The sequence below is a fragment of the Oxyura jamaicensis genome, chromosome 1 (genome assembly GCF_011077185.1).
Source record: "Oxyura jamaicensis isolate SHBP4307 breed ruddy duck chromosome 1, BPBGC_Ojam_1.0, whole genome shotgun sequence".
Classification (NCBI taxonomy): Eukaryota; Metazoa; Chordata; class Aves; order Anseriformes; family Anatidae; genus Oxyura; species Oxyura jamaicensis.
This window is the reverse complement of record NC_048893.1, coordinates 43,809,870-43,832,545: the sequence shown is the minus strand read 5'-3', so window position 1 is coordinate 43,832,545 and position 22,676 is coordinate 43,809,870. Positions and strand designations below refer to the sequence as shown.

At 37.5% G+C, this 22,676-nt stretch overlaps 1 protein-coding gene across 8 annotated transcripts in view; it reads left to right on the top strand.

Moving 5' to 3' along the window:
• CNOT4 (CCR4-NOT transcription complex subunit 4) overlaps positions 1-22,676 on the top strand; it is a 72,689-nt gene that overhangs the window by 40,534 nt on the left and 9,479 nt on the right. For 3 of the 8 annotated variants that reach the window (XM_035336031.1, XM_035336071.1, XM_035336042.1), the window contains exons 4-11: positions 1,694-1,780; positions 2,267-2,368; positions 3,610-3,735; positions 6,669-6,802; positions 9,811-9,966; positions 12,544-12,601; positions 12,882-13,131; positions 14,880-15,377. In XM_035336031.1, the coding sequence (XP_035191922.1) occupies positions 1,694-1,780; positions 2,267-2,368; positions 3,610-3,735; positions 6,669-6,802; positions 9,811-9,966; positions 12,544-12,601; positions 12,882-13,131; positions 14,880-15,377 (1,411 nt within the window). The remainder of the gene's footprint in view (positions 1-1,693; positions 1,781-2,266; positions 2,369-3,609; positions 3,736-6,668; positions 6,803-9,810; positions 9,967-12,543; positions 12,602-12,881; positions 13,132-14,879; positions 15,378-22,676) is intronic. The other 5 variants (XM_035336056.1, XM_035336080.1, XM_035336063.1 and 2 more) reach the window with 3 other exon arrangements.

The window sequence follows — 22,676 nt, the reverse complement described above, 5'->3', positions numbered from 1 at the left end:
CAAATATATGTGTAGTACAGATCTGTAAGGACAGAAGAGAAAAGTCCACAGCTGAAGTATACCTAGGAAGGAGTACAAGAGTAATGTCACTTGAAGAAAAAATTAGTAAGAGAAGGACCCAGGAAAGAGTTGGCTTACTGCTCTGTATCATCAAAAAGAAACTTTTCATTTTGGGAGAACTGTTTTTAACTGGCTTAAAAACAGCATTTTTAATAATGTTTTCTTCACTTCCACCATCAGTCAGCTGCAGATGGCTAATGGAATTATTGCTAATGAGTAAGAGTATCTTGATTTAAAATGTGGAAGGAATGTACTACAAGTTAAATAGATGTCTTCAAAAGTACTCTGCCAAGTTAAATTCACCCGATTGGACTAAACTGTCTGGAGAAACCTCAGATATAAGTGACTGTTTCTGAGGGCTTGCTGAGAATGGACCACGTTTTGGTAGGCTGGAAAAGAACAAATGTAAAACACTGTTTTTAGTGGAGGGAAATAGGATAGGAAGCAAAGAGAAAAATCAGTTAAACTGATACGACCTAAAACACGATCTGTAAAACACAAAACACTTGAAGAAACCCTTCCCCTTAGGACTGCCAGTCTCCCCTGGAATGGTGCCCAAAGATGGCATTGGGCCTTTCAGGAGTGATGTAAATCAGCTGAAGAACAGTCAGATGAGACCAGTGAAAGTTTCTAGTTGAATGTACAATGTGCCCTGTACTTCTACAGGACTTGCAACATGATTAATACTGCTTGATCTTGAAGATGTTGATGCTCTCTGAAGAAGGGAGACAAGGTGGTTAGGTGAAGTTCTTGGATCAATACACTTTAACTGTATTATAGTATAAATCTGAAGGTGGAGTTGGGGAAACAAATTGCCCTTTCTTCCTCTCAGCCTACATAGGCTCAGTCTGAGTAGTCACTTCTTCCCATCCCAGGGAAAGAAAAAGAAAGGCTTTTGGTAGCAGTCTCAGATATTGCCAATTCCATTGGCACACAGGTAACCATTATTCAGCCAAGTTATTTAGTATGCTAAAGATGTTTCTGCTTTGCATAGGATCCTCAAATCTTTATTACTTAACGGATGCAGTAAGAGGACAGGACTTTTTTTCCTTTTGGAGTGTGATATTCAGTCACATTTCAGTGCAGTGTTGTTTCTGCAACATTTTTTCTTTCCCCCTATGAAGTGTCATTTTTTTTCTTATACTTAGCCTTAAGTTTTTTGAAAGATTAGACTCTCAAGTTAATTAATTTACTCTGCTTCTCTTGGTGTGGAGCAAGTGAGTCAGAATTCAGCTGTTTTTGTTCTGGCAGTTAATATATCTGAATGGAAGTTTAAGGTGGTCATTTTAAAATTGGAATTCATGTGATTCTGAATTTTTCATCAAATTATAAAATAGTTGCATACAGAAATGTTTCATGTTGAATGGGATATGCATTGCCAGAGCAGAGTTTAGGTAATTTGAATAATAAAACGCTACATCGAATATCCTTCGTTTACATTCTTTACTGCAGTGGAAAGACACTTCGTATTGCAAGTAACTGTGTTTCTCAGTGGAAAGAAAATCTACATCCGTTTGTCTTTGCATTTGTACAAAAGATGTGGGTTTTGTTAGGTACGCAGACAAATGATAAGTACAGTCCCATATGAACTTTTCAATATATCTGTTTAACTTTCTTCTTTTTCTTTTTGTAGGTTTTGAAACGACCAGAATATTTTGGGAAGTTTGGTAAAATCCATAAAGTTGTCATTAATAACAGCACATCATATGCAGGCTCACAGGTAAGACTGTAGCAGATCTTGTAACTTCCGTTCCTACATAGAAAATGTTTATCCTGTGAATCCAGGGAACTATTTTTGTTTAAGCAGTAGGTTAAAGTAAAGGAAATATTGAAAAGCAAAATTACTGTACTAGCTGAGGCATTGTCCAAACAGTTTTGAAGTCCAATTGGAAGATGCAGAGTAAGTAGAAAGATTAAAAATCAGGAGACAGAATGAGAATCTTCAAAGCAGCAGAAACATGGCATTTCTTCACTATTCTGCATTTCATGGACAAAACACCATTAATTAAGTATTTTCAGAACCTTAAGAGATATTTTGATGCATTTCCTTTCCTTCATGCATCAAATCTAAATTCTCATGAATTGTTTTGGTCTACTTTCAAAAACGTCTGGCCTTGAATGTATTAATTTCTGAAGTGAGATACTGTAAAAGCAACTTAATGCTCGGGTCTGTCTGGGGAAAAAAAATGGCATGTTTTCTTTCTAGGGTCCAAGTGCCAGTGCATATGTAACCTACATCCGGTCAGAAGATGCTCTCAGAGCCATACAGTGCGTCAATAACGTGGTGGTAGACGGCAGAACACTCAAGGTGATAATACTTTTACTTTTTCATATATATGTGCTAGGATACTGATATCAGTGCATACTGTAAAATGTATAGATGAGCTTGTGTTCCTGAACAAAAATATCTAGTTTACCAAGCTACTGTTTTTTGAATCTATTTTCTTACCATTAATCACAGCATGGAAGATTAGTGAGCTTCCAGCATGCGATGCTTGAGGGTTGGCAGGTAAATTCAGAGCAGAAGTTTGAGACAGATGTACCCCTTCCCCTTTCTCACTGTGGCTTTTTTTTGTAAAACTTAAGATTGTGAAAACCTGATTATTTTCTTCTACAGAGCATTTCTGTAGTCCAAATGCATGAAGTAAGATTAGAGAGGAGTGTACCTCTGCAGTAGTCTTTGTGTTTGAGCTTTTCCTTTCTCAACCTCAAAATTTGTCAGGTTAATGTCCTGTTTCCAAAACATTCATGTAGTTGTAAACCTGCCTTTATCTCAAGTATTCTGTTCCCATTCAAAAGGAGGTGGGGTGTGTTAGAAGGGAAGAATATCCCAAAAGTCAAGCCCAGGTTTACTATAGCAGCTTAAAGCTTACTGTGTCATGAAATCTACACTTGTCTGTCTTTACTTGCTTTTTAGTTTCTTGTTTTGTTTTTGTGCTTCACTTCATTGATTAGACTTGTTTATTTTTCTCCTACCAGACTTGTACTTTGCTTGTTCTATAATGTATGTAAAATCAATGGGATGTGATGGTCTGTGCTCGGCCATCTTAAAATTCATGCTGTGATGTCATGCGTTTTTAAGTATTTTTTTAAAAAAAAGCCTCTCTAAAGCTCTGTGGGAAATAGAATTTTTTCTTCTTCTTGGTGTCTATGTAAACACTTATAGGGGCAACAGAAAATTCATTAATATTCATTTCCTGACCCTGTTACAGAATATTAACCAGTTGAATGTAATACAAACTTATAACTGCTTTATTCATTATTTGCATTCATAATCATAAGGAGCCAAATATTTACTGAGGCTCTTATTTTGGCATTTGTTTAGATTAGGTGAAAATAGAAATACGTTATAATCATCTAATGCTTAAGCATATGGGTTTCTTACGGATGAACTTTTTAGTACATCTGCATCAAAAATGCATTATGACAGAACTAAATCTTGATGGAATATTTTTTTGTAAATATAGCATTTCTTTCTCCTTCTACTGTAAATGGCATCCTTACCTTCTGGTACTTAATTTAGCTAATGAATCTTTTCTTTTTCTTCAGGCATCATTAGGTACAACAAAATACTGCAGTTATTTTCTAAAAAATATGCAGTGTCCAAAACCAGACTGTATGTATCTACATGAGCTGGGAGATGAAGCAGCCAGTTTCACAAAAGAAGAAATGCAGGTAAATAATGATTATGAAACACATGAAATAAGGCATATATGTATTTTCTTGTGTATAATTTAGTCCTTCATATAATGTAGTCTTCTGCAGAATGTTATTGCACAATTGATTTTTGAGTTAGAAAAGATGCTTAGGTACTTCACCAGTTAGATATTGAAAGTGAGCGGTTAGCTAAATTTTTCGTCGTGCATTGCCTTGAAAGGCTAGAAGCCCTCTAAACGTTGCTGAGACAAAAACACAAACTCTTCATCGAGAATTCAAGTAAACTTGAGTTAACTACTTGCCTTTTCTTCATAGCACTGAGGTAATGTTATTTTAGATCTCTAAAAGAGGTTGATGCAGATCTAGGCTTTCTGGTACGTTTTGTGTACGTGGTCAGTTATCATAGCTTAACTACTATATTGTGACTCAACCATGCTGTCTGAATTCTGATACATCTTTTAGCTTGTGAAGGGTATAAAAAACATATGAAAATAAATATTGAAGATAACTATAATACCCTGTAAATACTGATGTAGATTTTATATGGCAGTCTTACAGCAAAATAATTATCTGGAGTAGGGAAGCAAATAAAAGCTGTAGTTCCTCAATAATGGTGCATTCTGAAGTCTTCAGAATTTGTCCCTCTACATGAGGTATGGTAAAGGTTTTAAACTCGACCTTAAGTATGCCAGCCTTGCATCTGTGTTACAGTTTTTGCATGTGGTCTCACCATGAAGGAGGTGGTCCACACTATCAGTGCTAGCACAAATGTTGTACAAGTAAATTTTCATGTGCTGGTCTTCTTTCCCTGCCTCAAATCAGAATGTCTGTATCTAAGCACTTTTTTTCACAAAATAGCAGTTACTTTTGAGAATTTCAGCTATTTATTTCTGAAATTAAAGAAGATACTCTGCTGGTTTAGATGAGTGTGTCACAACACTGACAGTTTATATCTTGTCTCAGATGATGAGATCAAGTAAAATTCAAGGAGACCTTGCAAACCAGTCTACTTCTGATCATTTCCCTGTATTTCTACCATCGCTTACATGTTAATAGACAGGAGCATACCATCAGATACGTATAGGCTTTTCAGGTTTTTAGAGTCGTCAATCATTAATTTAGTTAAACGATTTTGAACCTACTGATACCATCAAGTCCACGGCCTTTTGTGGCAGCAAGTCCCAGAATTCCACTGTTTTCTAAAGCACTTTCTTTTGCCTGTGTTAAACTGATTACTAGTTAGTTTTGTCAAGCGCCCCCCTACCTGTAGCATTGCATGACTTGCTAAAAGCAAACCCCTTATTTATGTTAGTCATTACTTCTGTGATTGTTGTAGGACTTGATTTTACCTTTCTCAGTCTTCTACTCAAATTGCAGATTTTCTGCAATTTGTTTAAACTTCTTTTGTAAAGCAGTTTCTCCTGTTCTGTGATAACTGTGGTTGCCCTTCTCTGCTACCTCTTGTGCCCTCTTTAGGATGCAGAGACCAGACATATATTCATGATGCAGGGTCCGCAAAGCTTAATATAGTAGTCATCGATGATAATCCCTTTAAGTGCCCTTCCTAATGATGTCCAGCACATTTTTGGGTTTGGTCGTCAGTGCATAACGAGCTAGGGCTTTCAGAGATGTGTTGGCGGTGACTTGAGTATCTCTTCTGTCAGTTCTAACAGCCAGTTCAGAGGTCAATAGGGTGTCAGTATAGGTTAACTTTATATAGTACAGGTGTTACAAGGTTAACTTTCCCTAGGCGTGTTACCTGACCTGTTTCTGTGGTGAAGCTTCTTTATCTTTTTGCATGTTTGCTGGGGGCTGTGGATTTCTTTTGGAGTTCATCATTATCAGCACAGTAGTTTACTACCCAAAAGAGATTGGTATCATCAGCAAAGAATTTGCTGTTCGCTCCTTTCTCATGCTGATTGATGACATCGTGTAAAACTGATGTCAGTCATCAGTCCTCATTGCTTGCTTCTGTATCCAGTTATCAGTATTAGCTTTTGTCTATCTTTGAACCACATAAGAACCTTTTCTTTATCCCAGGGCAACTTTGTAAATAACCTTTTGCTGTGAAATCTTAGCAAAGGATTATTTGAAAATCTCATGGTTTCTCTGTATTGATGCTTATTGACACCATCATGAAACTCCGTAACAGTGAAGTAGGATTACCCTTTATAGATGATGATCAGACTCATTGTCAACAGACTGTTTATCCATGTACTCCTGTCTTTTTTCATTACTTTTTAAGATGTAATTTTTCATCTTACGAGGGATGGAGGTTGAACCCAGCAGCCTCTTGTTCACAGGATCTTTTCTACACCCCTTTTTGTAGAAGTCAGTTACAGTGGCAGTCTGTCAGTCCTCTGGTGCAGCTGCCAGTTAAGTGATAGGCTTACGTACCTTGGTCAGCAATTTGGTTTTGCACCTGATCTTGACTACTTAGGTGAATCTTCCTTTCTCATTCCTTTTTACGTTACTTATTTTTTATTTCATTTCATACTGCTTTCTTGGCAATCATTGAAAAGCGTGTTGTGTTTTTAATGCAGCTGAGCTTGAAGTAATGAAAAGCCAAGGAAGCTGGAGATTGTCGGTGAATTTACAAGTACATTCCTTCTCATTAAATGGATATTGTCTGTCCATAGTCATGGACATTTTGATTCTCTATTTAAAAAAAAGTCAATGGATAAACTTTCTAGGTTCCACAGTTGTTAACGGAGTTCAGTGTTGTGACAAACTGAAAAGAACTGGTACAACTCCAGGAAGTCTCTAAAAGTGAAGTTGGGAATTCAGATGAGACAGGTTGGAGATGCTACTCTTTGCTTCTGCATTAATTTGTTAGGAGTTTGTCAGGAGTTGACCTCTTAAGCTGGTACAGATCAATTACTAACTCTTGGGATTATTTACAAACATATAAAACTAGTGTCCATTTATTGTGAGTCTCTCTTTCCTTGTAGGCAGGTAAGCACCAGGAATATGAACAGAAACTACTGCAAGAATTATACAAATTAAACCCCAACTTTCTTCAGTTATCTACGGGTACAGTTGACAAGAACAAGAACAAAGTGACAGCACTGCAGAGGTATGATGCGTAAGTACTGATGCTGGACTACCTGGCAATGCTTTCTTTTCAGTTACCCCACAGAAAATGTGCTTGTTCCTATTACTTCCCTTATGTTGCCTGCTCTTTTTGGTGTGTGTTATGGGAAAAACTTAAATATTGTTTATCCCTGTAAAGTTAGAGGTATTAACACTGCTTTGTTCTGAGTGTTACTCAGTATAAAAAAGATTATGCTTTGTGCATTTGGATCACTCTATTCTTAGAGAAGACCTTTTATTTCATATTTGCACAAGTATATATTTTAATGATTATTAAGAACAGGTATTGACTTTTTGGGATGGTGACGAATGCAGCCTACTCACAACTGAGATGCCCTACTGCATGTTTCTTATTGTGCTTTTATATCATGACTTGGCGTGCAGTTCTTGTATTTAGTGTAAAAACCTTGGAAACCAAAACTGAAATGATTGCTCTTTGACTAAGAATTCACAAGATGTGAATATAACTTTTTGCCTTTGTCTAGTAAATTTAAATTTATTTTCACTGTTTTAATTGTGGATAGCACTATTATTTGTTATAATAATATTCTGTTGAAGTACTTCTTGTTCAGTAAGTTATGAAAAGATTTCTGTCCGTATGAGTACAATCATACAAACATAAATGAAAGCCTAAGGTTATCAGTCCTCATGTAAGTTACCTTCTCAGATCTTATATGTAAGATACATAAAAACTGTTAGTAAATTCCTTCACTTTCTATAGTGGTCTCATTAGTAATTATGAGTTGGAGCTTGGCCAGTCTGTGGTGCTAACGTTTTAGAACTTGTGGAAAAAAATGGCATGTTCCTCTAAAGGCAACAAGTAGTCAGCCTGGAGCTGATTTCTCTCATCACCTCAGCATCATCATTACAATACAATCTGTTCTTTGCTGACGGCTGGGCACCATCTTGTGGGTTGTAGCGTGCATTTCTTCTTACCACTAGGATTTTGAAATGTTTCTACAAGTCTCATCTCATCAGTACAAAACGTAGCTTGTGAGTGTGTGAATGTGTTTCATTCTCCTTCACAACTTCCTAACCAGTTAGGTTCTTGTTTTTCCTGATTCCTTGATGTGATTTTAGGTCTGGCAGTTTGTCAGAGGCTCTGACAACTCTGATCATTCTATCGTTTGTGGTGCAAGATCTGTTTCACTTCGGAACAGAACAGTAGCTGGGTTCTAAACAGTAGATGTTCAATTACAAATATCCAGTAGTAGGGAAAAGAGTTTCTTCAACGCTGCATAAATACTTTTTCACAATTGTGATTTAACTAGTGATCTAAGTTGAAAGGTCCTACTGGCAGAACTTTTTTCTTGCTGCTGAAGGCAAATGTTAAAATCCTCTAGTGCAACTTTGTGTACATCGGTGTTCGTCTTTTGCTGTGTCACTTAATGATGACTGCGTTTTCTTAAAACTACTAGAGTCCATGTTTAAAAAAGATCAACCTCTTTTCCTACTGTCTCCTTTCCTGAAGAACCAAAATGAAGGCTTTGCTATGCTAGAAGTAGAAACACTTGTTAGGCACCTGCTGGTCTTCTTGAGGACAGGCCGTTAGGTGCATACAGCTTTGAGCTTCTAAGTAAAAAATAAATAAAGCAACAATACAGGTTTTCTTTACCTTTCATTTTGGTTATAAAAACTGATTTTAACTGACATTTCAAAACTACTTTTAGTATAGAAGTGACTGTGTTGCAGTGGATGTAAATATATTTTAAATCTGTTAATGGGTTTAAAGTCTTGTTACTTGGCTTCCTCTTGCAAGGGGGAGAATTACAGATGGTAACAGGATATGTCTTCATTGCTCATTATCTGATCAACTCATCTCTAGTTCAGATGTGTACAAAGCAAGGATGAGATCTGTAAATCAGTCAGGGTTTTCATCTGTCTGCCTGTAGTGTAGGTATGTGAGAATAACAAATCTTATGATACTAACTGATATTTGAGGGTAGCTAGTAATATCAATTTTATCTGGAGTATAAAACAGCTATAAACAGCTATGGGAACTTCCACATTTTGACTTAGGTTAATATGTAGAGAACATGTTGGACCATGTAGTAAGAACATTAATGAAAGTGGCATAAAGAGTAACATATATTTTAAAAAAATATTTGAAAGCTCAGTCCTTATGAATACAGCACTTGGACAATAGCACCCAAACACTAAAAGTAGCATCCTAACTGAAGTAAACGAAAGGCTGAAGATAATAGAAAAGAACTAGAGAAAGTGAAGACAAATATTTTGTATCAAGGTTTTAGATTATAGTGTTATTGGATGGTAACGTTATTTGAATGCATTTAGTTAAGGATATTTCAGCTCACTTCAGTTTGTATAAAACAACTGTTTTCAGTGATAACTTTGGCTTCGAGTCTTCTTTTGAACTTTTTTCAAGATTGAATGTTCTCTCTGAAATGAAATGTATTTTTTTTAAAACAGGACATAATTATGGCTTAAAACTGGAAATGAAATGAGCAGTAACTTGAATGAACAATGCATTCATCTGACTGGTCTCATGGTCTGCTAATAACACTGTGGACTCTTATGCAGAAATAAAACACAGCATCATCAGGGCCAGGCTTGTCACGCTTGAACATAGAAGATTTTTTTAAAAGTGTAAATCATTAGCTAAACCACCTTTAAAAATACCTAGGGGATAAAGCCAGCAATTCTAAATGAGGTGTGTGTAGGCCTAGATACTTTAAGCTGTCAATGGATTCCCCTCCCCCCCCCGCCCCCCGAGTGGACATGTTTGGACTTCAGCATTGGCAGTGCAGCTCTATCTATTCAGTGAAGAAAATGGAGAGCTCTGCCCAGTTTTTCTTCTCTCCCTACCTCCCAATTCTTTTTTTTTAATCATTGCCATTTAAAATCTGAGAAATACTATCCAGATAAATCTATTCTTATGGATTGTCTGGCACAAGGATTCATTTTCTCAGTGGTTACAATTTTTAAAACACTTTCTTCATAACTTGAACTCTTCTTTTTTTTACTCTTGCCTTTTTCCAGACTGAACAGTAATAACAAAGATGCCTGGCCATCATTACAGAGTTCAAGTAAATCAGCCAACGGCTTAACAATGGAACACAGGAAAACGCCTCCTATATTAGAAAATGGCACAGACCCAGAACACATGACTCCAGATGGTGCAGACTCAGATTTCGGGTAATTGTGCTGCCTTTTATACTTCAGATAGCGTACTTTCTCTCTCACTGACTGGTGTGGAGGGAATGATTCTCCAGTCTCTCTGGTTGGAGAGCTGGATTGAAATCCTGATCACGTCACAGAAAGCCAAGCTTAGCCTAGCCCATGTCAAAAAGACTGGTTGACAGGCTGCAGGAGAACCCTAACTTTAAGGTAGTGATGGTACAGGTAGGGGCCGAGGGGAACTGCATAATCAGGCATCAGCAGCTTGTATTGGCCGCCTGCAGAGGGCCATGGTCCCAGACAATGCCGAGCTGTTTGTTTCTGTACAAAAGCTTCCACACAAGTAATATGCCAGTGGCTGTATATCAGGAGACATCGCTTGGAAGAGCTTCAAGAGAAGGAACCTGAATGTTAGGGCTGAATATCTGTCATCTCTTCACTGTGGTGTGTTCCAAAAACACAACTGCAGAGGTAAGGGTTCTCTGATTATTGCTCAGCAATAGGAACAACACACAGCAGATTCATCTGCACCTTCTTTGTGCAGAGGATGTAATTCATCTACTTGCAATAACTTCTTTATTGTTAACCACTATTTTTTTCTTCTTTTGATGCCTGCCTTGAATAGATCTGGTGTTTTCTGCACGAGCATTATCTGCCTTTACTTACAGCAGTCTGCAGTCACACTTACTGTTTTTATTGGACCACCTTGCATCATACTGGTTTGGGCCCATTCAGAGGTCAGATGAGAAAGTAACAAGGTGAACATTAATATTTCAAGAGGTGGTGTTGCTGATTAGAGAGCTGATCTTCATTTTAAATGAATATCGAGCTGATGCATTAACACTGAGTGCTGCTGAAAATGGTACCTTATTTTAGTAGCAGTTTGTCTGAGGTATGGACAGAGATCCTATGGTTGCATCTCAGTAGTGACATGCATCCTTCTCATCTTTTTGAAAAGAATGTGCTATATATAGGTAAATGTTGTGACTAATGGATAATGAATCTTCATTCTTGAGGACTGAAAGCATATCGTAGAATTACAGTCTGTTTAAGCAGCTTCAAGTATAATACACATTGTCTTTCAGTGTTTAGGCCATCATTAGAAGTTGTCTGTTGCATAGCTTTAGGCTGCAGTGTTGTGACTTTCTGTCAAAGGCTGAGAGACAATTTACTTGGAACATCAGCTCTACAATCAGGATGATTTAATGAAGCGTCTACAGCGAATTCTTATGCTGTAGGTATTCAGAAATTACTGACATAAGGAAGTTTCTTCCAAGTGGAAGAACATTCTTCATGCTGTACAACCACTTATAAATCTTTACTGGACTAAAACTCATTTGCAAAATTCATCTTTTGATTTTTTCTTCTGTAGTCATAAATACTTGACCTTCAGTTACCTTTATGCAATACCAGTGTAGTGTTCTTTTGCCCCAAAATTGTTTTTATTAATGGGTAACACTTAAACACTTTCTTCACAATGAAGAAGAATGTATTTTGCTGGGTTTAAATAGTCATCCTGAGAACAAATACTGGAGGAATTTAATTTTGGACCTTGCTACATGGCTCTGTGCAGTATCACACTTTGTTTTCAAACAGCCCTTGCTATGGCAACTTGTATCTACAATCTGAAGTCTTAAACCAGTTAAAATATATCTATATTTTGCAGTAACAGATTGGGCCTGTAATTAGAACTGTATCACATTGATGTTCTTCAGGTCCTTGTCTGTAGGACCTGTGTTCTGGGCTGTGTAGTCGGATGCTTGTGCACCTTTTTTTCTTATGGTAGATAAAATGAAAATATCTTTAAGTTGCAAAGCAGAGATTTTTGTCTGAACTTAAACTAATGACATGCCATTAGCTTGGTATTTAGTATAACTAAGGCTGCTCACAAGCACCTGTCAATTCTTCAATCCCAAGGTATGCCACTTTTAGCTGAGTCATGGTAATTCCCAGTGAACAGCTTTCTGAGGTGGTTTTCTGCTGTACCTTATCTTCAGTTCTCTTTATTGGCAGTTTTTTGTATTGTCTTTCTGCATTTTTTCCTTTCTATCATCGCAAAGCTCAGTTCTCTCATTTTCTCACCTTGGAACTAATTTTTGCTAGTTAAAGCTTTGAGGCTGATGGAAAGCTTGACTTGCCACCAGGATTAAGTAGTTAATATAATTTCCTATCTCTCCCCAAATTTATTTAGGACTCACGTGGGAGCTGACAACATAGGTATTTAGAAAACCCAACTTTCTCTCCAATAATAGAATAGATGGAACCGACAACAAATGTATACTGCTGTAGTAAGAGTCCTGTCTTTTGAGTGGCTAAGAGTTATTCTGAAGATACTTAAAACTTTCCTTTTGTTCCATAACAGGGGAGTCATCAAGCAGAGTGGAGAGTGGTGGGAAGAAATATTGTGGCAAATTTTTTAATCATAAATATTCCAATAAAGGCTAATAAATACTCGACTTTTTCCTTCTTACCCCTCCCAATTTAATTTTGGTTTGTTTTTCTTTCAAGGTTTTTTATCACCACAAAATCAAATGTTGAAGTTCACATTAAATACCTGAGTGACTTACTGACTTTTTCCCCCTCCCACTTTTGCAGCCCTATCGACAAACCTTCAGATTCCCTCAGTATAGGAAATGGTGACAGCTCCCAGCAGGTAAGACAAAGATAAGTGCTGTGAACGTAAGAATTGAGTTTGTTTGGCTTGGTACAATTTGTAGTTTGAGAAGGAAATACTTTCTGAAGTATTGTATGACTTTAATCAAAACAAAAACATGCTACTGCTGAGTTGCTTTAGCATTAAACCTTGTACTGAGCTATATATTAACCAAAGGAAATGTTGCCAATAGCTTTGAGGATTTTTCAACTGTTAGTGAAGAATATTTTAAATGTAAGTGCTCATGACCTAATTGTCTCTCTTCCTGCTTTGCCTGTAGATAACAAACAGTGACACACCTTCACCACCGCCTGGTTTAACAAAACCCAATCCAGTCATACCCATCAGTTCATCTAATCACAGTGCACGGTCCCCGTTTGAAGGGGCTGTTTCAGAATCACAGTCGCTCTTCTCTGACAACTTTCGGCACCCTAACCCCATCCCTAGTGGGCTTCCTCCATTCCCCAGCTCTCCACAGACTTCAAATGACTGGCCTACAGCACCAGAACCACAGAGCCTCTTCACATCAGGTACGCACACCTCTGTACCCAGCTTCCACTGCTCTATATTGGTTCCTTTTTTGCAGCCAATGCCTAGAACACTGTAGAACCAAAAACTCTAGGATATGCTTTATATAATTTTCCACCACTTCACAAATGTTTAAAATGTTTTACTACAGTATAAGGGGATTGCACTGACATAAGAATTTCCTCTAAAAGAGGCTTTACAGAACTTTCAAACTTCCAAACTGCATGGCTGAATTTTCAGAGTGCTTTAGTTTTTCTTAGCCATGTCTGCTTAAGTAATAGGATGAGTGACATGTATTTAACGCTGCAGGTTTATTAAAATTAATCTGTTTGTAATCTGAAATTCCAATATCAGAAGCTGTGCAGTAGAATTCCAAATTTTCTTTAGTATCCTGCATAGTTATATCTGAAGCTGCCTAATCTTTCTGAAGCAAGGTTATATATATTCAGAAAAGATAAAAGTACAGTTAATTGCAGTAATTGAAAGATAAATACCACTTTACATGAATGAAACATCATTTTAGGAGTATTGATACAATCTTGGGAATGGTTATCATTTTTGGAGTTTCCAAATTAGAAACCTAAGGGATGTGTTCGAAAATTAAATGAAACAAGATCAGTAATAAATAGAATGTAACGATGCTTTGGGATGGAATAGCATTTAACTTAGTGGCTAATCTTTTAATGCTTATCTCCTTCTTGATGTCATAATCCTGTTTGTAAATGATATTACTAAGAAAATTACCTGCTGCTAAAGTACTATATGCACCAGTTCTGTGAGGATTAAGTAGCAGTGGGAGACAACTTCTAGGTGGCTTGTTTCATAATGGATACAAAATATATGGCTGCTATTGAAGTAAAAGTATGATGGACAGGAGTTTTTGCCTGTCTACCAACACTTTTAATCTGAAAACGAAGTTGTAGGTTTGTTTCCTGAGAGGATGCTAAACTGAAACGGTACCTAAGGTAGCAGTCTAGGTTCCCTGCCAGCAGAGGGAGTTGTTGTGATAGTACCTTGTACTCATTAGCTTTCTTCACTGCAATGTTTAAGGAAAAATATGGTGGAAAATAGGATCAGCATTCTCTGAACCTGAGCTAAGAAACTTAAACAATATAAGAAAATGAAGTGCTAATTGCAAGTGCAGGGAAGACCAACTCTTCTGCCATACTGCTTAAGAATATTTACTAATATCTAGTAATGCAGTTCCTTATTTCCTTTGTTTAACTGAAGCGCATACAAAATAATTTGGCTTTTTGTCATAATAGCAGGTGCTATGTTTTAACCACTACTCAAAAGTGTCTGAGAGGGAGTACCCCCACCCCCAGTTCTTTGCACAGCGCAGTTGAAGCACAGCATTAATGTTTAAAGAGAAATACTGAGCTGAATAAAAGCTTTAAACTCTGGTCACACTTCTCCCAGTAATTTGGGTGTAAAGAATGTCCTAATGTTTTTTGGTTTCTTTCTACTCTGCTTTTACTGAAAAATGTTTATTTTACAAAAGCTTTTGTGCAGTCGGAACAGTTCTATAATAAAACTACTACTTGCTGTTTCTACCACTTCAGCTTAAGTAGAAATCTGTTAGTCTGGTCTGAAAATGGATTTCCAAGCTGATAAAATGTTGTGTCTTTTGGGGAATTTACAAATTAATATTATATGAAAGATAGAACTGGCAACATAAATTACACTGAGGCTGAGATTTTCGTATGGACAAATACTAATTCTTGTTCTAAATCTTATTCTTCTCCAACAGAAACTATACCAGTATCTTCCTCCACAGACTGGCAAGCAGCTTTTGGGTTTGGTTCCTCTAAACAGCAAGAGGACGACTTAGGGTTTGACCCCTTTGACATCACCCGCAAAGCCTTAGCAGACCTGATTGAGAAGGAACTGTCAGTCCAAGACCAACCTGCCCTCTCGCCCACATCTCTTCAGAACCCTACCCCACACACTACAACTGCCAAAGGGCCAGGCTCTGGATTTCTGCATCCTGCTGCACCCGCAAATGCCAACTCTCTCAGTAGCACCTTTCCACTCATGCCACAGAGGTTCCCACAGTTTCAACAGCATCGAGCAGTTTACAACTCCTTCAGTTTTCCAGGCCAAGCAGCTCGCTATCCTTGGATGGCCTTCCCACGCAATAGCATCATGCACTTGAACCACACAGCAAATCCCACCTCAAATAGTAATTTCTTGGACTTGAATCTCCCACCACAACACAGCACAGGTCTGGGAGGGATCCCTATATCAGGTAGGTGAATCAGGACAGCCGTGAATATGACTCAATGCGTGCTTTCAGTTCCTGAGTCAGGACAGGAAGAGGTAATAGCCAGCTACAAGTGGTAGAACTGTGTCTCTTAACTGTCATACTAGGCTTATGAAGAGAGGGAGGAACATTTTCAATAGACCCTCTCAATTAAAAAAAAAAAATCTGGATGTTTAGCCTTGTAATATCGAGCTTTATAAGGAAGGTGGAGTATTCTGTGCCCGCTTAATTTTGTGCCAAAACAGATTGGAATTTTGGTTCTTCAGTCTTGCTAAACTGGCATTCCTTAAGTGTAGGCCCTGAATGTGAATTGTGACTTCCGTGTTGATGTGAGGTGCTGACCAAAGTTATTGAAACTGCAAAAAATAGTAACGATTTTTGCCACGTCTTAGCTTGGGTTGTTCCCCCTTGTACATAACCAAATGGATGCGTAATAAACCATTCAGTGCTGTTCATTTCTGTACTTCAGATGGCCTTAGTAGTATCACGTTAGTCTTTCACTGAATGGCTGCTTGCAACGTTTGTAAGAGGCTTCATCCTGATTGTGAGGCTTGTGATGTTGGAGGAAAACAAATGTGTAGTCAAGTTGTTTGCTGCCCTGAATTAGCTGAGAGGCTTCTGCAGCAAGCTTTTCAACTACGGAGCTAACTTTGACTGATTAAAACTTCATTTCTAGAATTTTGAAATCCTTCTGCAGCTCCTAAATGGCTTGGCCCACCCAAAAAAATTTATTTTTCTGTTGTATTAGGTTTATAAGGAATTGCACGTAGAAACTCTAAGTCCTTTGTAGCCTTGAGATGAAGAAAACTTTTGATGTTGCCAGTGTTACTTTCTTCTGGTGGGTTTTGAAGTACTGGGTATACTGTAAGGAGGTGACCTAGAACAAGTCACTTTGGTTTTGATGCTCTAGTGCAAGAGCTAATTTTGGCTGTTTCCCTCTTTTGTCCTCTTTGGAGGCTTGTTGAAGCTACGGTACTGCCCTAGAGTTGTCTGATTCACAGTATAACCGTTTTGTCCAGATGACAAAAGCAAGTAGTTCAAAGTCTTTATGCTAGCAGTGACAAAGTTTTAAAACACAAAATACTGATACTGCTTACGCTGAAGTGTGTGGGGGGGAAGAGTTGACATTGAGTCAAAAATGCAGCATCTATAGCACTGCAACTTGTTGCTCGCTCTCCCCTAAACAGCAGAGAACTTAACAGGAAATTTTCAAGACTTTTGTTTTGACTTTCCTGCTGAATTGTAACACCCTCCTTGTCAAGGGCCTGGTAAGAGTACCCTCCTCTGGACTAGGAGCACAGGAAGATTCTTCAGTGTTGAAAACTGATCTGTTTGCAATGTAAATTATTCCCAAGTTTGCAAAAGTATTTTTTTAAAGGCGTTATTTTATTTGCCTTTGGCAGTTTGAAAGTGGATTTCTTTGTAGAAGGCTTGGTAATCCTGAAGAGCCAGTTGTGTGCTCCTGGTTGATGCATGCAGCCCGTGTCACGTGCTTTCCCCATATGTTTTAAGGCAACAGAGATGGTACTTGATCGTATCCTTTTTTGTATACAACTGCTAAAACCAATTAATCTCAAAATAGTTTTGGCAGATACAGTGCTAAGAACAGAATGCAAACATCTGCTGTAGTCTCCATGGAAAGTTCCTTTGAGTTGGTTTTAAACTCTTGTTATAGAAAATACTGTTGCCTGTTTCACAGTTGGATAGCATTAGTAGCTGCTATGCAAATGCTTCGCAGCTGATCTGCATGTCAGTTCTGATGAAAAAAAGTGATCTGTGTGAACACAGATTACTGCTTTTTCCTTTTCCTGTTGTCAGATCGGCTCAAGTCTCAAGGAGGTCTGGTGTTGCTTGTGCTAGTTGATGGAGTTGTACTATTTGTATAGCATTTAGTGTCTTGGGTTTCCTGCAGTGATTCTGACTGCTTCAGAAGTACAATGTGGAAATCAGGAGGTGCCCTCATGCCTCTTTTTGATATGTTGACTTGATAGTTTCCAATGTATTGAATTTATTTTCAAAACTAGCTAGTGCACAAGCTTCACAACAAAGTGTTTAGTGAAAGAGTAGTACCTGTTCTTTGTACTTGCTTTTAATCTATCAGTAGCAGGTATGTAATTGTAGGACCTCCCTAGTTGCCTTATTTGATTTATGGATTAAGCTATGTGCTAGGTATGGAGGGAGGCAGGTGGTATACAACTGAAGAAGCCATGTAGACGTGACTTTGTTAGTGGTTTATAACAGACTATAGCTGGTGTAGAAAGACCATATGTATCACTAGAGCCATTTAGCAGTATGGAGGGATTAGCTGTAGTATATCTGAAGCTCCTGTTATCTTTGTTCTTACTCTGTATTAAGGTATTTTAGAAAATGTCATCAACTTGGCCGTTTCAGATATAACGGCAAAAGAAACTGAGTGTAAACAAAAGCTTCATATTGTTCTCTAGCAGAGATTCTAGTGCTGTCAAAGTCACATGCTTCCTGAGAGATCTCGTCAAATTTCTTTTACAAGACCATAAAAGGCCATAAATTCCTAAAGCAGGTGATACTGGACCAATCATTAAAAAAAAACAAAACATTAGTTCTCTGCATCATCTGGTTACTCCACCTGTTGTGTTTAATCCCAACTTCAGTTGGTTTCACTTAAGTGTATTTGTGTTTTTGAAGCTTGTATGAAGAAAGCAATGTCTTCTAAACTCCTGCTGCTTCTGCTTTATGTAGGCATTGGTATTCACATGAATGTGAAGTACTCGTGTTTGTGTTAAATGTAATATTTTAAAGGTGCCTTTTCTCTAGTTTCAAATCAGATCTGTGTTGTATTTCTAATTCCATAGCTCCAAGTAGAGCTATTTGGCAATGCATGCTAGATTTAAATGGAAGGACAGGTGCTACCTAAATGTTTTAATCTCTCATTTAAAAAAAAAAAAAACTGAATGTGGTAGGTAGCCTATTTCTCAGTAGTAGTACTTCCGTTGTTTCTAGTGAAGTGACACAATTAACTTCGTAGTAAAATTATGCATATACTTGGAGTTTGCCATACTCATCAGACATACCGTTGTCCCTGGTCTTTATTTAAATGAACTTTTTGACTGATTCACAAATGAATTTCCCTTCCTTCTTGTCTGTCCAGCATGATTTTGTAAACTGTAGTAGATGTAATGTGGTTTCATTGTAAGGGCCAGATTAGGCTTTAGTGGAATGGGTTGGATGGCTTACTGCGTAAATATGCCTCAGGATAAAGTTCAGTGCTTTCTTTCTGGACTGCATGGTTGTTGCTAAAAACAATCTTACCCTGGATTTTGTAGGGAGGGGCTCTCCTTTATGCTGCAGATAATGACTAAGGAAAGATGTACCAACAGCACTGAGTAGGTGTGTGCCTTTTTTTAATATTACTGCAGGCTATCAGGAAGCTTTGGTACTTAATACACTATCATCTTCGCTACCTTACCTGGTTTTATATTCTAAAATCATAAATATAGTATTGGGTCACAGAATAGAGTAGGGCTCTATTTTGAGACATGAAAAAATGAGATGTGTGCCTTTAAATAATGGGAAAATGAAAAATAGTGGGTGTTTAGTAGGCATGGATTTTATTACACAGTAAAAATATAAGAACAAATTTACCCAGCTAAAAGTAAAATAAAGCTGCAAATTTGCTTACCTCTCCTGACAATTTTATGTAATATGTGAGTAAAATTTTGAATCACTGGCTTTTATTTCATATATTAATTGTATAATTATTATAAATTTAATTCCAAATCAGGAGAAAATGTCATTGTAAAAGCTTAACAATTCAGTTACAATGAGATGGCTTAATCCTAATCTTTCCAGGACTAATGGTATGCAACATGGTGTGTATATCTGTTCCACAGATACTAAAAATCTAAGATACTTGAAACAGTCAAGTGGGTATAGAGACAGGAAGCATAAAGAATTAAACCCTGTCTTCTAGCAGTATCAGTGCAACTTAAACAGCACTGCCTCATATCCCTTTATTTTGTTGCATTGCTTGAAAGAGCACTTTGCCATGCTTTTCCTCTTGGTTTGACAATGTGAAAGGTTTAATGCCAGTTCTAAGTCAAGTATAGATGCTCATGCAGTTAAAAGTAAGATGCATTAGGCCATTAATTTTCTGTTCAGAGCCTTTAAAGAAGACTGCTTGCTCCCTTGATGATCTTCAGTGACATTTGTCTTTCTGTCAAGCCAAAGCTCTGCAGCTTCATGTTGTCTTTTCTGTGCCCCTGATGAGATCTACGGCATGGCTGCCTGTAGCTGAAGTCTTCATCTGATTAGGTGTAAATATTGAAAACAGCAAATCTGTTGAAAATCTGAACTGAAGCAACTAATAGTTTAAGTGCCGGGTTTGACACCTGAAGGCCTGTATCCTTCCAGAGCACAGGGCAGCTGCTCTCTGAAATGGATGTTATGCCAACATCAGGATTGCTGCTCGCTTGAAGTTAGAGGATTGAACACTGCTTTTAAATCCTTGTATAAAAAGGGTGGTTTGGAAGTGACACTTATCTATTTCCAGTATTGTTTTTACTCACCATTGCAGAGATCCAGTGTGCTATTTTCATCAGCAGATACAATGCCATTCTTGGTTTAATCTTTGCCATTGAGTATTCTGCTCTTCTCATCTCTTCTTATGCCTGAGGTATTCAATATCTTGTCATGGAGGTTCTTGGGACTTTTCCCTTTCTCCCAGCTTATTCTGGAAAACCTTTGTTCCTGTGTGCATTCTCCACCCCTGAAAGTCAGAGCTTATTTATAAGCTCTGGCTCTTCCTCCCTTTATTTCCAGTCCTGATTAATTTTATATTTCACTAGTGAAGAGGTGAAATGCTCAGCGCCGTATGTAACAAATTCAATCTGAAAATAAATTCTTGGCTTGCTTGCTTCCCTTGCTCCAGAGGTGTAAGGAGGTATTTTTAATGCTGCTAGGTTTAAAATACAGTGTATGGAAGTGAGATTTCTGATTTATTTTTAAAATATTAAACCTGTAGCCAATTTTAAATCACATGGTTTGAAGCCTGCTGCGAATATTCCTTATCATACCTCTGTTATCTTGTTCCTCAACTCCCATATACTTTATGCATGCACTCGTAAGTCGTGTCTTCCGTAGCAACATAATCTTGCCTTTCTCTTTGAAAGAACTTCATCCCCAGCACCTGTCCTTCAAGTCTTGTCATTTCTCCATTTGTCTTAGTCTCCTTTGACCTCCCCCCTGCCCCAGTGCCTTTTTGGTGTTGATATAGCAACTGTTTTAAAATCCTATGGAATTTTTCTAATGATTGTACAGCAGATACTGTTCCAAATAAAGCTTACTGTATAAATACCTATTTCTTCATCTCTATGAGCTTGGTTCAAGCTCTTACTAAATTTTTGAAAATGTTTAATTGTCAGATTATTAAGGATGGCAGTTAAGGACAGGCATCCTGCTTTCTTGCCTATTTTTTAAATGTCTAATTTTACTTTGAAAGAAAAATGTGATGATGTAAATATAAAAATAAAAACCCTCCAACTTGTCTTGGCTGCAGCTCATCAGAGGAATGACTAATCACGTTAATGTAACTAGACTCGGAACAAATGCTATGTTTGCTGAAATTGACCCATGTGGCTCACCTAATTTGCACTCTGACCCATCAGTCCTGACAGCTTTCAGGTCTCCCCAACAAGAAGCAGGGGAAGTGAACACGGGGAAGGTGCTTAAAGTCAGCCCTTCCTGACTGTTCCACGTCCCCAGTAGTCTCACCAAAGAAACTTTAGCTGCATGAGCACTGGTCTTTGCCTTTATTTTAGGGATGGTAGACTGAATTTACTACATAAAAGCAAGAGCTTTTCACTCTTAAACTATTTAAGAGCAGCTCACCAAACATTATGAAAGTTGTATCAAACAAGTAGCGGTATCAAATGAGGCCACATCTTGTGAATGGACTTGAGACTTCAGATCTTTCTGGATCAAGTCAATGTTAAAACTCAGTCATAATTAGAATTTGTAACAAAAAGCATACAGTTCATAAGCTTTCTACATAAATGTATTTCTAAGTTAAGCAACTTGAATAACAACTGAGAAAAGTTGAACATATTTTTTTTTTTAATGTAATGGTGCAGGAATGTAAGTGAAATACCCTAAAGAAACAACAGCAATTCAAAGAGCAGTGTTATGGAAAGGGTTTTCCTTCGGAATGACACCAAATCTCTCTTTTGTCATCTCTTGGTTCCTCCCCTGTCACAGCCTCTGTTGAACTGTAGCTTGTTCCCAAAGATAGTAATCTAAAAACTACACCTACCTGTGTGTGTATTTATATTTGAAGTGTCATCTCTTTTGGAAGACAGTATTTAGTAATCAGAATTACTGTCACGGAGGGTTTGCTTTTCTTTAGGTTTTGTGAACCTTCTCACAGAATGAAGTATCCACAAATGTACCTCAGCCGTAATCATTACGTACATGGAGAAATTAAAAATAGGTTTATAATTTCTTAGTGTATGCATTCACTGTACTTACGCTGTTCTCACAGCCTTGGTCTGAGGTTTGGTTAGGAATTCCTGGAATCCTGAATTTTTAACTGTATAGGCTCTTCCTAATTATTGATTATGACATTAAGGATCAGAGTCTTCTTTACCAGTTCTAGTTACTGTATTAACCATGGGGAAAATGCCGTATGTTTTGATTTTATCTGTATATTTGCATGTGCCACAAGTACTTGTAAAGGATTTTCATTTGAGATCAAAGCTTTTTTTTTTTTTACTGGCAGTTAGGATAACCTAGTAAGATTGAAACGTGATGTGAAAACTAAGAGTAAGCACCAGGTATACTAAAATGAAAATTACTTTTTCCCCTCAGATGAATGGAAATTGCATATCTTCCTGTGCTTTTGAGTCACACTTCCCATGTGTAGGATTCAGATGTCTATCTTCGTTGCAGTGCTTTTTAACAGTCTTTATGAGCTCGGTTTAGGTTTACATTAAGATTTGGTATTATCAGCGATGAGAACTGCATTTAGTCTTATGAGATCTGTTTTTGGATGAGGAATTAGCTCGCATGAAAAAGGATATTTACTGACTAAAGTGGAAGTGCTGCAGAATGTCCTTCTTAAAGGTAGGACAGTGGACCCCGACTTGATTGAGGTCCTACACTGGAATCCTATATACTTTCAGCAATAAATAATTAAAAAGTAATAAAAATGCTGGAATATTCCAGGATACTCTGGAAACATCTGATTTGAAGTCAGCATATTTTTCAAAGCGAGTGAGAATCTTGATTTGAAATTTTCTTAGGGCTAAGAAT